The sequence below is a fragment of the Oncorhynchus keta genome, chromosome 20 (assembly GCF_023373465.1).
Source record: "Oncorhynchus keta strain PuntledgeMale-10-30-2019 chromosome 20, Oket_V2, whole genome shotgun sequence".
NCBI lineage: Eukaryota > Metazoa > Chordata > Actinopteri > Salmoniformes > Salmonidae > Oncorhynchus > Oncorhynchus keta.
The window spans coordinates 9,950,361-9,964,678 of record NC_068440.1 but is presented as its reverse complement, the minus strand read 5'-3'; the positions used below and the strand labels follow the sequence as shown (position 1 = coordinate 9,964,678).

The following is a 14,318-nucleotide window of genomic DNA, read 5'->3' as shown; positions in this document are numbered from 1 at the left end:
CCTCCCTACAACGCCTGGGCATGCTCCTGATGAGGTGGCGGATGGTCTCCTGAGGGATCTCCTCCCAGACCTGGACTAAAGCATGGAGCGAGACATGATGTCCCAGATGTGCTCAATTGGATTGAGGTCTGGGGAACGGGCGGGCCAGTCCATAGCATCAATGCTTTCCTCTTGCAGGAACTGCTGACACACTCCAGCCACATGAGGTCTAGCATTGTCTTGCATTAGGAGGAACCCAGGGCCAACCGCACCAGCATATGGTCTCACAAGGGGTCTGAGGATCTCATCTCGGTACCTAATGGCAGTCAGGCTACCTCTGGCGAGCACATGGAGTGGCTGTGCGGCCCCCCAAAGAAATACCACCTCACACCATGACTGACCCACCGCCAAACCGGTCATGCTGGAGGATGTTGCAGGCAGCAGAACGTTCTCCACGGCGTCTCCAGACTGTCACGTCTGTCACGTGCTCAGTGTGAACCTGCTTTCATCTGTGAAGAGCACAGGGCGCCAGTGGCGAATTTGCCAATCTTGGTGTTCTCTGGCAAATGCCAAACGTCCTGCACGGTGTTGGGCTGTAAGCACAACCCCCACCTGTGGACGTCGGGCCCTCATACCACCCTCATGGAGTCTGTTTCTGACTATTTGAGCAGACACATGCACATTTGTGGCCTGCTGGAGGTCATTTTGCAGGGCTCTGGCAGTGCTTCTCCTGCTCCTCCTTGCACAAAGGCGGAGGTAGCGGCCCTGCTGCTGGGTTATTGCCCTTCTACGGCCTCCTCCACGTCTCCTGATGTACTGGCCTGTCTCCTGGTAGCGCCTCCATGCTCTGGACACTACGCTGACAGACACAGCAAACCTTCTTTCCACAGCTCGCATTGATGTGCCATCCTGGATGAGCTGCACTACCTGAGCCACTTGTGTGGGTTGTAGACTCCGTCTCATGCTACCACTAGATTGAAAGCACCGCCAGCATTCAAAAGTGACCAAAACATCAGCCAGGAAGCATAGGAACTGAGAAGTGATCTGTGGTCCCCACTTGCAGAACCACTCCTTTATTGGGGGTGTCTTGCTAATTGCCTATAATTTCCACCTGTTGTCTATTCCATTTGCACAACAGCATGTGAAATGTATTGTCAATCAGTGTTGCTTCCTAAGTGGACAGTTTGATTTCACAGAAGTGTGATTGACTTAGAGTTACATTGTGTTGTTTAAGTGTTCCCTTTTATTTTTTTTGAGCAGTGTATTTATAGAGAGCTATTTATAACCGGTCAGACATTTCCAGTTGATCACTAGGCCATGTTAGTTAGGCTAACCAGCTATTTAAATCTTGTAGTTATCATGGCCAGTGTCCTCAATCCCAGGGGGCCCACATTTGATTTTGTTAGGTCACTCAAGTATCATATGAACACACATAAGACATGGCAAAATGTGTAGAATTGCAGCAAATTAGCTATACAACTGCAATGTTTTCTCTGCCCCATGGTAAAATGTGTAGAATTGCAGTGAATTAGCTTTAAAACAAGCGAACAAGAGGGTTGGGAACAGGTTGGGGTCGCATGGGTTATGAGGTGGTAGTTTGTTACTACGCCGATAAATTACAATATACATCCGGAACTTACCCATCTAGGAAATGTGCGTGACCGGAGCTTCTCAAATAATATTTGAGTTCCTGTTCCAGGTCCACAGATGCTCTTGTTTTATTATATTTAATGAACACTTTAGCCTCTTTGCCACTTCTCAGCAGTGGATAATCCAGTTTCACTGTTCACCGGCCTTTATTTAAGGTAGTAGGCCTGCACATGCCGTCTCATGCACATGTACACACAGAGCAAAGCAATGAGGCCTTTTTATGGGTAGAAGGGAAAAGGAAATAGGAGCTTCACTATTTCCTTTTTCCTTCTACCCATAAAAGGGCCTCATTGTTTTGCTCTGTGTGTACATGTGCATGAGACGGCATGTGCAGGCCTACTACCTTAAATAAAGGCTGGTGTTGTGATACAGTACCTGCGTGATGCACACTCCCTAATCGCTCATAAGAAAAGAATGTTGTCAAGCACTATCAGTCAGCAACACTGATATGGCCAAATATAAGTCTGTAACATGAATAACATTGTGTACTGTCAGTGATGATGGTGGTCATGACTGGTGAACATGTGGCGTACTACCTTAAAAGGATTGGTATGTACTGTATGTGGTCTATCACACAAAAAGTGGTTGTGATGAAGCCTGATACAACGGAAAGGTACCTGATGAACAGGTGATGACTAAGCAAATACTACAACACTGTGTTGAGTATTTATTTGCTAGGTGGTCACTGTGCACTCGGTGAAGAACATGGAGGAGCAGTTCTTTAAAACAGGAACACTCAGAAGAAGCTAACCTCTAAAAGCCTATAGCTCGATGTAATTGTCTGTAGCCTAGGAAGAAGTGATAACCTAGATAATACTGTATTAACGGATTGGGTAATTGACTGGATTATTTGATTGCGGATTGTTTGCGTAAATGGAGAGTTTATGTTATTTGAGTGGAGAAAGCACTGCGCTCATGTCAATGCCAGAGTTATTAAATTAAAAACCTTCAGCTGAAATAATAATTTCAACTCTTCACAATCCATTTGAGTATGTTGAATTGACTACACATTCCAAGAGAAAGACTTCATGAGAAATGACACTAGCAGATCAGAAACTTGTACTGTAAAGTGTATCTATGTAATGTATAAAAATAAATGAGCTACTTTGAAGTGTAGAGAGATGTTTATGTAAGAGTAGACAAAAGTGCATGGGTCTCACATGAGCAATTACATGAAAAGGACGTTTAAGCAAGAATAACCTTTATTGCAAAAAGCATTTCAGGACTTCATGCTATACTATTAGAATGTAGTATATTTCATTTAAATATTATGTAACAATCCATATATTAGAAGTTAAATACACATTTTTATTCTGGAACAATTGAATTTCTATATCTATAAAGTGTGCCTTTTTTAAATCTTTCTGAAAATGCCACAAAATCACAAAACATGCACCAAACGTGTGCATAACGCCATGTGTGTGTTTGAATGTCTAACCATTGGCTGCCACAGAGGTCAGTAGAAACATTCTACTTTTAAGTAAAACAATCAATGAACAATAGGTCTAGATCAGGAGTCCCCAGTTAGATATAAATAATGAAATAAAGGTATACCCAAATGCGCTTCAGCCCAGTTTAAACGAAATGGCTGTTTTTTTCCATCAATAAATCTATCAGATTTACGCAGAAACAGAGTGCTCCTTTTTTTGTTTGTTAATCTGCCGGATAGTCCCCAGTATGCTGGGGTAAGGAATGTTAGAAATCATTTGTAAACTGCAAATTGACCACAAGAATCCCAAACAGATATAGTATTTGACAAAAACAGAATACTTTCAAACCTTGATTACATTGGGATATGATCTCACAGGCCTCTATTTATGCATATGAATACTTGGGAACATACTTTTGGTCATGTAGTGTATGTCGACACCTGCTTGTTGAACATCTAATTCCAAAATCATGGGCATTAATATGGAGTTGGTCCCCCTTTTGCTGCTATGACAGTCTCCACTCTTCTGGGAAGAGTGAAGAGGCGACTCTGGGATGCTGGCCTTCTAGGCAGAATTCCTCTGTCCAGTGTCTATGTTCTTTTGCCCAACTTAATATTTTCTTTTTATTGGCCAGTCTGAGATATGGCTTTTTCTTTGCAACTCTGCCTAGAAGGCCAGCATCCCAGAGTCTTCTCTTCACTGTTGACGTTGAGACTGGTGTTTTGCGGGTACTATTTTATGAAGCTGCCAGTTGAGGATCTGTGAGGCGTCTGTTTCTCAAACTAGACACGCTAATGTACTTGTCCTCTTGCTCAGACCGGGGCCTCCCACTCCTCTTTCTATTCTGGTTAGGGCCAGTTTGCGCTGTTCTGTGAAGGGAGTAGTACACAGCATTGCACAAGATCTTAGGTTTCATGGCAATTTCTCACATGGAATAGCCTTAATTTCTCAGAACAAGAATAGACTGATGAGTTTCTGAAGAAAGTTATTTGTTTCTGGCCATTTTGAGCCTGTAATCAAACTCACAAATGTTGATGCTCCAGAAACTCAACTACTCTAAAGAAGGCCAGTTTTATTACTTATTTAATCAGAACAACCGTTTTCAGTTGTGCTAACATAACCCTTTTGAAATTTTCTAATGCTCAATTAGCCTTTTAAAATTAAACTTGGATTAACTAACACAACATGCCATTGGAACACAGCAGTGATGGTTGCTGATAATGGGCCTCTGTACGCCTATGTATATATTCAATAAAAAAATCTGCCGTTTCCAGTTACAATAGTCATTAATAATGTCTACACTGTATTTCTGATCAATTTTATGTTATTTTAATGGACGAAAAATGTGCTTTTCTTTCCAAAACAAGGACATTTCTAAGTGAACCCAAACTTTTTTGAACGGTAGTGTACATATATAGATTTATGATAATTATCATAATTTTTCAAATATTTTTACTTTTATTTATTACTTTTTTTGCTCAGAAGACTTGGGAGGCCAAATAAAATCACGGCCACATATTGGGGAACCCTGGGCTAGACTGCATAGCCCACGTACCCTATATGAACCTAAAATGGACAACTGTTGAACTGAATTACTTTTTGCTGTCAAGATATGTTATTAAGAAGATGGGGATGAGAGGCTACTTTAACCCATTTTAGGCTACTTCAACTAACCCTTCACAGAGTTTGAATTGTTGGTCTATATATTTCAGTTTAAGCTCTAGTTTGTCTGCTGCATTGCGGGCCCCTGTCTTCCTCAACATCTCCGGAAGTTTCCTAACTTGGTCTTTCCCTGCACCTTGGTCCCAACTTTTCATAAAGTCGTTAAGACCCCTCCTAGAAAGTTTCATGACTGTTCCTCGGAGCGGTTTCTTGCCTCCCTCTTGCGGCAGCCTCATCGCTAACCGACGTATTCTCTGAATGCCCATCTTCTGGTGAAGTTGAATGAAGAACGCAGGAAGGATTTCCTGTAGATATTCAGCTCCATCTGAAGAAAAAATAAACATGGTTGAGAAACTTAAACTCAATTGAGGCCACAAATGATGAGTCTTTCATGATAAACAATGTTATTCATAAAGTGTTTTACCACGAGTTTTGAGGTCCTCACATGATGCACACAGTGTATCGTGCCAGCCCCTGCCCTTCAGCACCACGCGCAGTCCACCAGCTTCGCAGTTTGAGTGGGCAACACAGATTGCTTTTGCCGAGGAAACGTTAGAGTAGAATCTGGGTTGACACTGCACACATTCTGTATCTTGTTGGGGTGTACCTGAGGAAATGTTTTGATGTGTATGCCACAATATTTATCTCAACATTATTTTAAAGCAATTCATTGAGGAACACAATCCATTTAAGATTTGATTTGGTTATGGCATTTGATACATGCTAAACGGGGGGGATTGATTTGCATGGAGAATTGATAAAACATTGCTAATATTTGCTAATTGTTTGCCGTGGCTAGTTTAATAAACCCGAAGTGTGTTTTGCACTCACTACTTGTCCATAGACTGCTATACTGCTAATGCAACATATGTACATACAGTGCATTTGGGAAGAATTCAGACCCCTTGACTTTTTCCACATTTTGTTACGTTACAACCTTATTCTAAAATTGATTAAATAAAACATTTTTCTCATCAATCTACACACATACAGTGGGGCAAAAAAGTATTTAGTCAGCCACCAATTGTGCAAGTTCTCCCACTTAAAAACATGAGAGGCCTGTAATTTTCATCATAGGTACACTTGAAAATCCAGAAGAAAAAAAAATCCAGAAAATCACATTGTAGGTAAGTATTTGGTCAATAATAAAAGTTTATCTCAATACTTTGTTATATACCCTTTGTTGGCAATGACAGAGGTCAAATGTTTTCTGTAAGTCTTCACAAGGTTTTCACACACTGTTGCTAGTATTTTGTCCCATTCCTCCATGCAGATCTCCTCTAGAGCAATGATGTTTTGGGGCTGTTGCTGGTTAACATGGACTTTCAACTCCCTCCAAAGATTTTCTATGGGGTTGAGATCTGGAGACTGGCTAGGCCACTCCAGGACCTTGAAATGCTTCTTACGAAGTCACTCCTTCGTTGCCTGGGCAGTGTGTTTGGGATCATTGTCATGCTGAAAGACCCAGCCACGTTTCATCATCAATGCCCTTGCTGATGGAAGGAGGTTTTCACTCAAAATCTCACGATACATGGCCCCATTCATTCTTTCCTTTACACGGATCAGTCGTCCTGGTCCCTTTGCAGAAAAACAGCCCCAAAGCATGATGTGTCCACCCCCATGCTTCACAGTAGGTATGGTGTTCTTTGGATGCAACTCAGCATTCTTTGTCCTCCAAAAATGACGAGTTGAGTTTTTACCAAAAAGTTATATTTCGGTTTCATCTGACCATATGACATTCTCCCAATCTTCTTCTGGATAATCCAAATGCTCTCTAGCAAACTTCAGACGGGCCTGGACATGTACTGGCTTAAGCAGGGGGACACGTCTGGAACTGCAGGATTTAAGTCCCTGGCGGCGTAGTGTGTTACTGATGGTAGGCTTTGTTACTTTGGTCCCAGCTCTCTGCAGGTCATTCACTAGGTCCCCCCGTGTGGTTCTGGAATTTTTGCTCACTGTTCTTTTGATCATTTTGACCCCACGGGGTGTGATCTTGCGTGGAGCCCCAGGTCGAGGGAGATGATTAGTGGTCTTGTATGTCGTCCATTTCCTAATAATTGCTCCCACAGTTGATTTATTCAAACCAAGCTGCTTACCTATTGCAGATTTCAGTCTTCCCAGCCTGGTGCAGGTCTACAATTTTGTTTCTGGTGTCCTTTGACAGCTCTTTGGTCTTGGCCATAGTGGAGTTTGGCGTGTGACTGTTTGAGGTTGTGGACAGGTGTCTTTTATACTGATAACAAGTTCAAACAGGTTCCATTAATACAGGTAACGAGTGGAGGACAGCGGAGCCTCTTAAAGAAGAAGTTACAGGTCTGTGAGGGGCAGAAATCTTGCTTGTTTGTAGGTGACCAAATACTTATTTTCCACCATAATTTGCAAATAAATTCATAAAAAATCCTACAATGTGTCATAGTTGAAGTGTACCTATGATGAAAATTACAGGACTCTCATCTTTTTAAGTGGGAGAACTTGCACAATTGGTGGCTGACTAAATACTTTTTTGCCCCACTATACCTACGCCATGATGACAAAGTGAAAACAGGTTTTTAAAAATGTTTGCAAATGTATTAAAAATAAAAAAATAAATGCCTTATTTACATAAGTATTCAGACCCTTTGCTATGACACCTGAAATTGGACTCAGGTGCATCCTGTTTCTATTGATTATCCTTGAGATATTTCTACAACTTGATTGGAATCCACCTGTGGTAAATTCCATTGATTGGACATGATTTGGAAAGGAAAACACCTGTCTATATAAGGTCCCACAGTTGACAGTGAATGTCAGAGCAAAAACCAAGCCATTGGGCCGAAGGAATTGTCCGTAGAGCTCAGAGACAGGATTGTGTCGAGGCACAGATCTGGGGAAGGGTACCAAAGCATTTCTGCAGCATTGAAGGTCCCCAAAAACACAGTGGCCACCATAATTCTTAAATGGAATAAGTTTGGAACCACCAACACTCTTCCTCGAGCTGGCCGACAGGCCTAAGTGAGCAATCGGGGGAGAAGGGCCTTGGTCGGGGAGGTGACCAAGAACCCGATGGCCACTCTGACAGAGCTCCAGAGTTCCTCTGTGGAGATGGGAGAACCTTCTATAAGGACAACCATCTCTGCAGCACTCCACCAATCAGGCCTTTATGGTATAATGGCCAGACGGAAGTCACTCTTCAGTGAAAGACACATGGCAGCCCGCTTGGAGTTTGACACAAGGCACCTAAAGGACACTCAGATCATGAGAAACCAGATTCTCTGATCTGATGAAACCAAGATTGAACTCTGACCTGAATGCCAAGTGTCATGTCTGGAGGAAACCTGGTACCATCCCTACGGTGAAGCATGGTGGTGGCAGCATCATGCTGGGGTGATGTTTTTCAGCAGCAGAGACCGGGTCACTACTCAGGATCGAGGGAAAGCTGAATGGAGCAATGTACAGAGAGATCCTTGATGAAAACCTGCTCAGGACCTCAGACTGGGGCGAAGGTTCACCTTCCAACGACCCTAAGCACATAGCCAAGACAATGCAGGAGTGGCTTCGGGACAAGACTTGAACCTGATCAAATATCTCTGGAGAGACCTGAAAATAGCTGTGCAGCAACGCTCCCCATCCAACCTGACAGAGCTTGAGAGGATCTGCAGAGAAGAATGGGAGAAACTCCAAATACAGGTGTGCCAAGCTTGTAGCGTCTTACCCAAGAAGACTCAAGGCTGTAATAGCTGCCAAAGGTGTTTCAACAAAGTACTGATTAAAGGGTCAGAACACTTATGTAAATGTGATATTTTTTTACATATTTTTTTCCAAAATGTCTAAACCTGTTTCTGCTTTGTCATTATGGGGTATTGTGTGTCGATTGATGAGAAGAAGAAAAAAACTATAATCAATTTTAGAATAATGCTGTAACTTAACAAAATATGTAAAAAGTCAAGGGGTCTGAATACTTCCCGAATGCACTGTAAAATAATTGAACTATTCCTTAAATTCGCATTAATTTGCAAATTTGGTATTGATATCAAATGACATTTGTCCCTTTTTACAATCCAAACAAACACAGTCAGCATATACTGAGACATATGCACATTCAATGTATGCATATGGAACTATCGACTGTAAACTATTATGATTAAAACACTTTGTTATCATCACAGACTTAAGTGTAAACAGTCATTTCTCGTAGGCCTATTATTTTTTCCGTGCGTATAACTGGCTCAATTTTAGTCATACCTGTAGCATTCACTCCATACCCAGGGGGGCATTCTTTATGTTTGATGCATGCTTCGTATCTCTTGTTGAAGTAGTAACCCTCCTTGCACTCGCACTTGCAGTTGTTGGATGGAGAACACTCCTGCTTGACGACTTGGTTCTCAGCGCACATGCTGCAGCGCAGGCACATGGAGATGTGGTTCCAGAATTCGGTGTATGCCCCTTTGGGACATTTCGCACAGTCGCTCTTTCGGGTGGCACTGCAGGGCGCACGGAGGTACGTTCCAGGTGGACAGCGATCACACACTAACGAACGACCGGAGTACGGATCATCTTTTTTGAAAGTTTGAGCGTGAAGTGCCATACTGGCATCAACACTGACTAGAATTACCGTAAAAAGGAGCTGTGAAGAAAGAACAGGCAGGTTGTCATTCAGTTTGTTTATAAAGCATTCGGTTCACAATTTCATATTCAGATAATTGCAATGAACTAAAAACACCGTTTTCAATACAGGCTAAACATATGTTTCCACATACCATCATTGTGTAGGCTAATGCAGTTCTCCTTGGATTCAAAAGGATGCTTTCTTTCTTTGGTCCAGAAACGAGTCCGGCTATTTAAGCGCGCGCCTTCAAGCGCATTGAGCGTGGGCGTCACTGCGGTTGATTTTAACGGAGCCTATTTTACTTAACAATTAAACGTGTTGACGTGGGTATGAGTAAGCTATTTTTGGGTTCTGTTCAATCTGTAACCCTGAAGCGAAATGTAAAAATGTAAAGGTCATTTCCAATTGAGTTGACACACCCAGCGTGTATCCTAAAGCAGGAACCATACGAGATGGTAGGTAAGGCTATTCATGGAATCATGCAATAATTGCACTGATAGGAAATACTGTTTCTGGTTCTCGTTAGTCTATTCATTGGAGGAAATCTCACTATAAGATACCAGGAACCCATAGGAAAGGAAATTCCAAAGAACATATTCCTGCTTCCTGATGCATATGTGCTATTAGCCTAGAAACTGGGTTTGGTGAGGTTACTTTCTACATGTAATATGTTAGTTACTACTTACCTGTCCAAAACTGTAATCAGTAAAGTAACTTTTGGATTACCCAGACTCAGTAACACCCTGTGATTACTCTAGTTTTTCAAAAGTATCTTTAATCTGATTGCAATATTTTAGCTGGTAATGTAACTGATTACACCTTGTTTTATTAATTCGTTTTGTTGTAATTGTTTGTACTTCCCAAACCTGAAAGACATACAGTACCAGTCAAAAGTTTGGACACACCTACTCATTTTGGGGGTTTCTTTATTTTTACTATTTTCTACATTGTAGAACAATAATGAAGACATTATATGCAAATATAAAATAGCACATATGGAATCATGTAGTAAGCAAAAAAGTGTTAAAGAAATGAAAATACATGTTATATTTGAGATTCTTCGAAGTAGGCACCCTTTGCCTTGATATTAGCTTTGCACACTCTTGGCATTCTCTCAACCAGCTTCATGAGGTATTCACCTGGAATGCATTTAATTTGTGGAATTTCTTTCCTTATTAATGCGTTTGAGCCAATCAGTTGTGTTGTGACAAGGTAGGGGTGGTTTACAGAATGAAGATGAAAGATGAAACTGGCTCTCATGAGGACCGCCACAGGAAAGGAAGACCCAGAGTTACCTCTGCCACAGAGGATAAGTTCGTTAGTGTTAACTGCACCTCAGATTGCAGTCCAAATGAATGCTTCACAGAGTTCAAGTAACAGACATCTCAACATCAACGGTTCAGAGGAGACTGCGTGAATCAGACCTTCATGTTTGAATTGCTGCAAAGAAACCACTAGTAAAGGACACCAATAAGAAGAACACACTTGCTTGGGCCAAGAAACACAAGCAATGGACATTAGACTGGTGGGAATCTGTCCTTTTGTCTGATGAGTCCAAATTGTAGATGTTTGGTTCCAACCGCTGTGTCTTTGTGAGACGCAGAGTAGGTGAACGGATGATCTCCGCATGTGTGGTTCCCACCGTGAAGCATGGAGGAGGAGGTGTGATGGTGTGGGGTTGCTTTGCTGGTGAGACTGTCTGATTTATTTATAATTCAAGGCACACTTATCCAGCATGGCTACCACAGCATTCTGCAGCGATACGCCGTCCCATCTGGTCTGTGCTTGGATGGACTATCATTAGTTTTTCAACAGGACAATGACCCAACACACCTCCAGGCTGTGTAAGGGCTATCTAACCAAGGAGAGTGATGGAGTGCTGCATCAGATGACCTGGCCTCCACAATCACCTGACCTCAACCAAATTGAGATGGTTTGGGATGAGTTGGACCGCAGAGGAAGGAAAAGCAGCCAACAAGTGTTCAGCATATGTGGGAACTCCTTCAAGATTTTTTGAAAAGCATTCCTCGTGAAGCTGGTTGAGGGAATGCCATGAGTGTGCAACGCTGTCATCAAGGCATAGGGTGGCTACCCTTTGTAAAATTAACTTTTTTTGGTTACTACATGATTCCATATATGTTATTTCACAGTTTTTAAAAAAATGTCTTCACTATTATTCTACAATGTAGGAAATAGTCCAAATAAAGAAAAACCCTTGAATGAGTAGGTGTGTCCAAACTTTTGACTGGTACTGTACATTTGAAAATAAATGATTCACCCATAATGCAAAACTTCTACCTTTTTGAAAGTTCCATGTGGTGTCTTCTTCAGCTGTCCCTTGACAGGAAGACTTTCACAGCACTTTTCTTTGGTCCCTCTGGGTCAAGTAACTGATGTTGCCCAGGCTGCTAAACTTGGGCTGCATCCTCTCACAGTGGGCCAGTCCTGCAGACAGCAGAAAAAGGTCAACACTAGGCAGCAGTTGTACATACCCGTACATTTGACCGAGTCTTCCATTTCAAAGGCAACAGTTAAAAACGATAGATCACACAAATCCATCAACAACACAAGTATACAAATTGTTTTATTGGGTGTTTGATTGTGCCAAAAACAATATCAATTCCATGGCAATGCCTCACCATTTGAAGTTCCACACAGTAAGTGCCTTTATTGGCATTTTCCATGAGACACTTTTAAACAATATTTTGCCGTTTTTATTTTCAAACGTGCTGATGTAAATGGAAACAATTATTTGGGCACAGGAGAATGAACAAAACATTCCTCAAGTCTGCCCAACAGACTTTCCTATTGCAAAAACACGTTTGTGTACACAACTATATTTGATTCCATTGGTGACTCCAGAGTAGACCTTTCTCAGGTACTTAACCGTTATTTGATTACAAACACATGTGCATTGCCCTAATTTGGATGACAAACTGACCAATTAAATAAGAAGCCTGTAAAACGAGGTTTACACGCAGTCTGGAAGGTTTATGAGGAACCTTCTTAGGTACGGCTGGTGAAAATGCCATTTGTTTTATTGCAGATGTTCCCCCAGCAGATCCTCAACTCGTAAACTCAGACGAGGTCCTCAAATTGTAAACATTTGGGCAACATTGAGAACCCGGGTTAAGCTGTAAGTATAAAGTATGCTATACTGTAAGAGCATGATCATCTGTTACACAACTCAGTGCAGCCATATTGGCTGTTTACCATGTTATTGTATAAGAACCAACTGTACTGTCAAACCAGGGTCATGTTCAGTTGAGAAAAAACATTTGACAAAAAGTGGCCGTACTTACTGTAAAATAGAACAAAGATTTTTGTTTTCCATTGGAAAACATTTAGCCATTTATTTACACCTTAATCTCCACCTCCATCATTTCCATCTGTTCCGTCATTACGATCAGCTTCGATCAGCGTCATTTCCATTTTTAAAGTGAAATATCAAATGTCATCCACGTTAAGCCTCAGGATATAAATTGAGGTATTGCATACATCAATGGTTACTACATTTGAATGACAGTGAAAAAAGGACCTTCCAATGTCCACTCAAATTCAAAAGGATAAATCGATTACAATACAATTAGAATGAATCATATTTTGAGGTTAAAAGGACAGTCAAAGAGTAGGTTGATTAGTTTGATCAACGTAGGGACATCACATAGTCAATATATTTTGCATTACACAGGAAGAATGTACGGTACCTACTATGTGATGTCCCTAGGTTGATCAAACTGATCAACCTACTCTTTGACTGTCCTTTTAACCTCAAAATATGACTAACATAGTACAAGACTAAAGTCAGAAAGAGGATAGAGGAATGTTTGGTGTGACAACTTCCACAGTGGTGTGAAGTACTTAAGTAAAAATACTTTAATGTACTACTTAAGTATATTTGAGCAACTATATTTACTTTTGATACTTACGTGTATTGAAAACCAAATACTTTGGGAGTTTTATTCAAGTAGTTCTTACACTTTTACTTGAGTCATTTTCTATTAAGGTACTTTTTTACTCAAGTAGGAAAATTGGGGACTTTTTCCACCACTGTAACTCGCCCATTTTAGGTAAGCATAATACCACAGTATTTGAACATTGGATTTCAAGCAGAGGCTGCGTCACCTCCTCACAACATATTTTCTCAATTCATTCACTTTCACTCTAGTCATTTTACCGATGTTGTAATGGTCTTGTTCACAGCCATTGACACAACGATGTGTCACTTTGACAGCATATTCACTGCAATATCATAAATACCTTGAAGAGATTGTCATGATTGTGGTAGGCCTTCTTCCTTTCTCTGTGTGATTTTAATAACATTCACTTTAGTTATTTTAGTGTGTGTGTGTGTGTGGTGTGTGTGTGTGTGTATAACACACACAATGATAGACTCAGAGGGAACACATGATGATGCCCTGACTAACTTAATTGACCAAAAGTAAACATGATTACACATGAATAAACAAACTGATTTATATGACTATGACTTGACCTATGAATAATGTTGGTACGCACAGTATTTACCTGTCTGGCACCATAGATGAGGCAGGGGGCAGTCTTTTGGATGCCGAAGCAACGCTGCAGAAATATCCCTCTGTACCCTCTTCCCACACTGTCACTTAGCGATGTTCCTGTATGTAAGAAATAGTACAGAACTGTGTATACAAGCATGGCATATTTGCCTGGATATTGGGTATTCTGATTTTTGTTTCTTGTTTTGTAAAAAGAGCACAGTCAAACTTTTTGTATTAACTGCACCTCCTCCACCACAGGTATATTCACTCCTGACTTTCAATTTACAGAATACAATTCTATCTCCATCTGCTGGTTGTATCCATCTACATGTAAGACTGTTAGCTTCTGTCCCTGAACAAATTAGATTCCCACTTGTCCCCACTTGTACACTTTAGAATGATGGAGGATGACTGAAGGACTTTGAGAAATTATACATTCAGAAATGATACATTATGCAATCTTTTGCAGAATGATTGCATGCTTTCAAGACACCT

General features: G+C 41.1%; 1 protein-coding gene across 1 annotated transcript; it reads right to left on the bottom strand.

Annotated features, from left to right (window-relative positions):
• Positions 1-2,809: 2,809 nt before the first annotated feature.
• Positions 2,810-9,591, bottom strand: LOC118399052 (tumor necrosis factor receptor superfamily member 11B-like). Its single transcript, XM_035794810.2, has 4 exons — positions 9,458-9,591; positions 8,943-9,324; positions 5,146-5,328; positions 2,810-5,046 (listed from the first exon to the last, which is right to left on the bottom strand). The coding sequence occupies exons 1-4, from the start codon at positions 9,461-9,463 to the stop codon at positions 4,715-4,717; spliced, it is 903 nt and encodes a 300-aa protein (XP_035650703.1). The 5' UTR covers positions 9,464-9,591; the 3' UTR covers positions 2,810-4,714.
• Positions 9,592-14,318: the final 4,727 nt, after the last annotated feature.

Excerpts from the sequence above, each read along its gene's own strand:
- LOC118399052 (XM_035794810.2), bottom strand. Across the intron at positions 5,329-8,942 it reads GTATGGAGTGAATGCTACAG|GTACACCCCAACAAGATACA; the intron begins GTATGACTAAAA and ends ACATTTCCTCAG. Across the intron at positions 5,047-5,145 it reads TGAGGACCTCAAAACTCGTG|ATGGAGCTGAATATCTACAG; the intron begins GTAAAACACTTT and ends TTTTTTCTTCAG.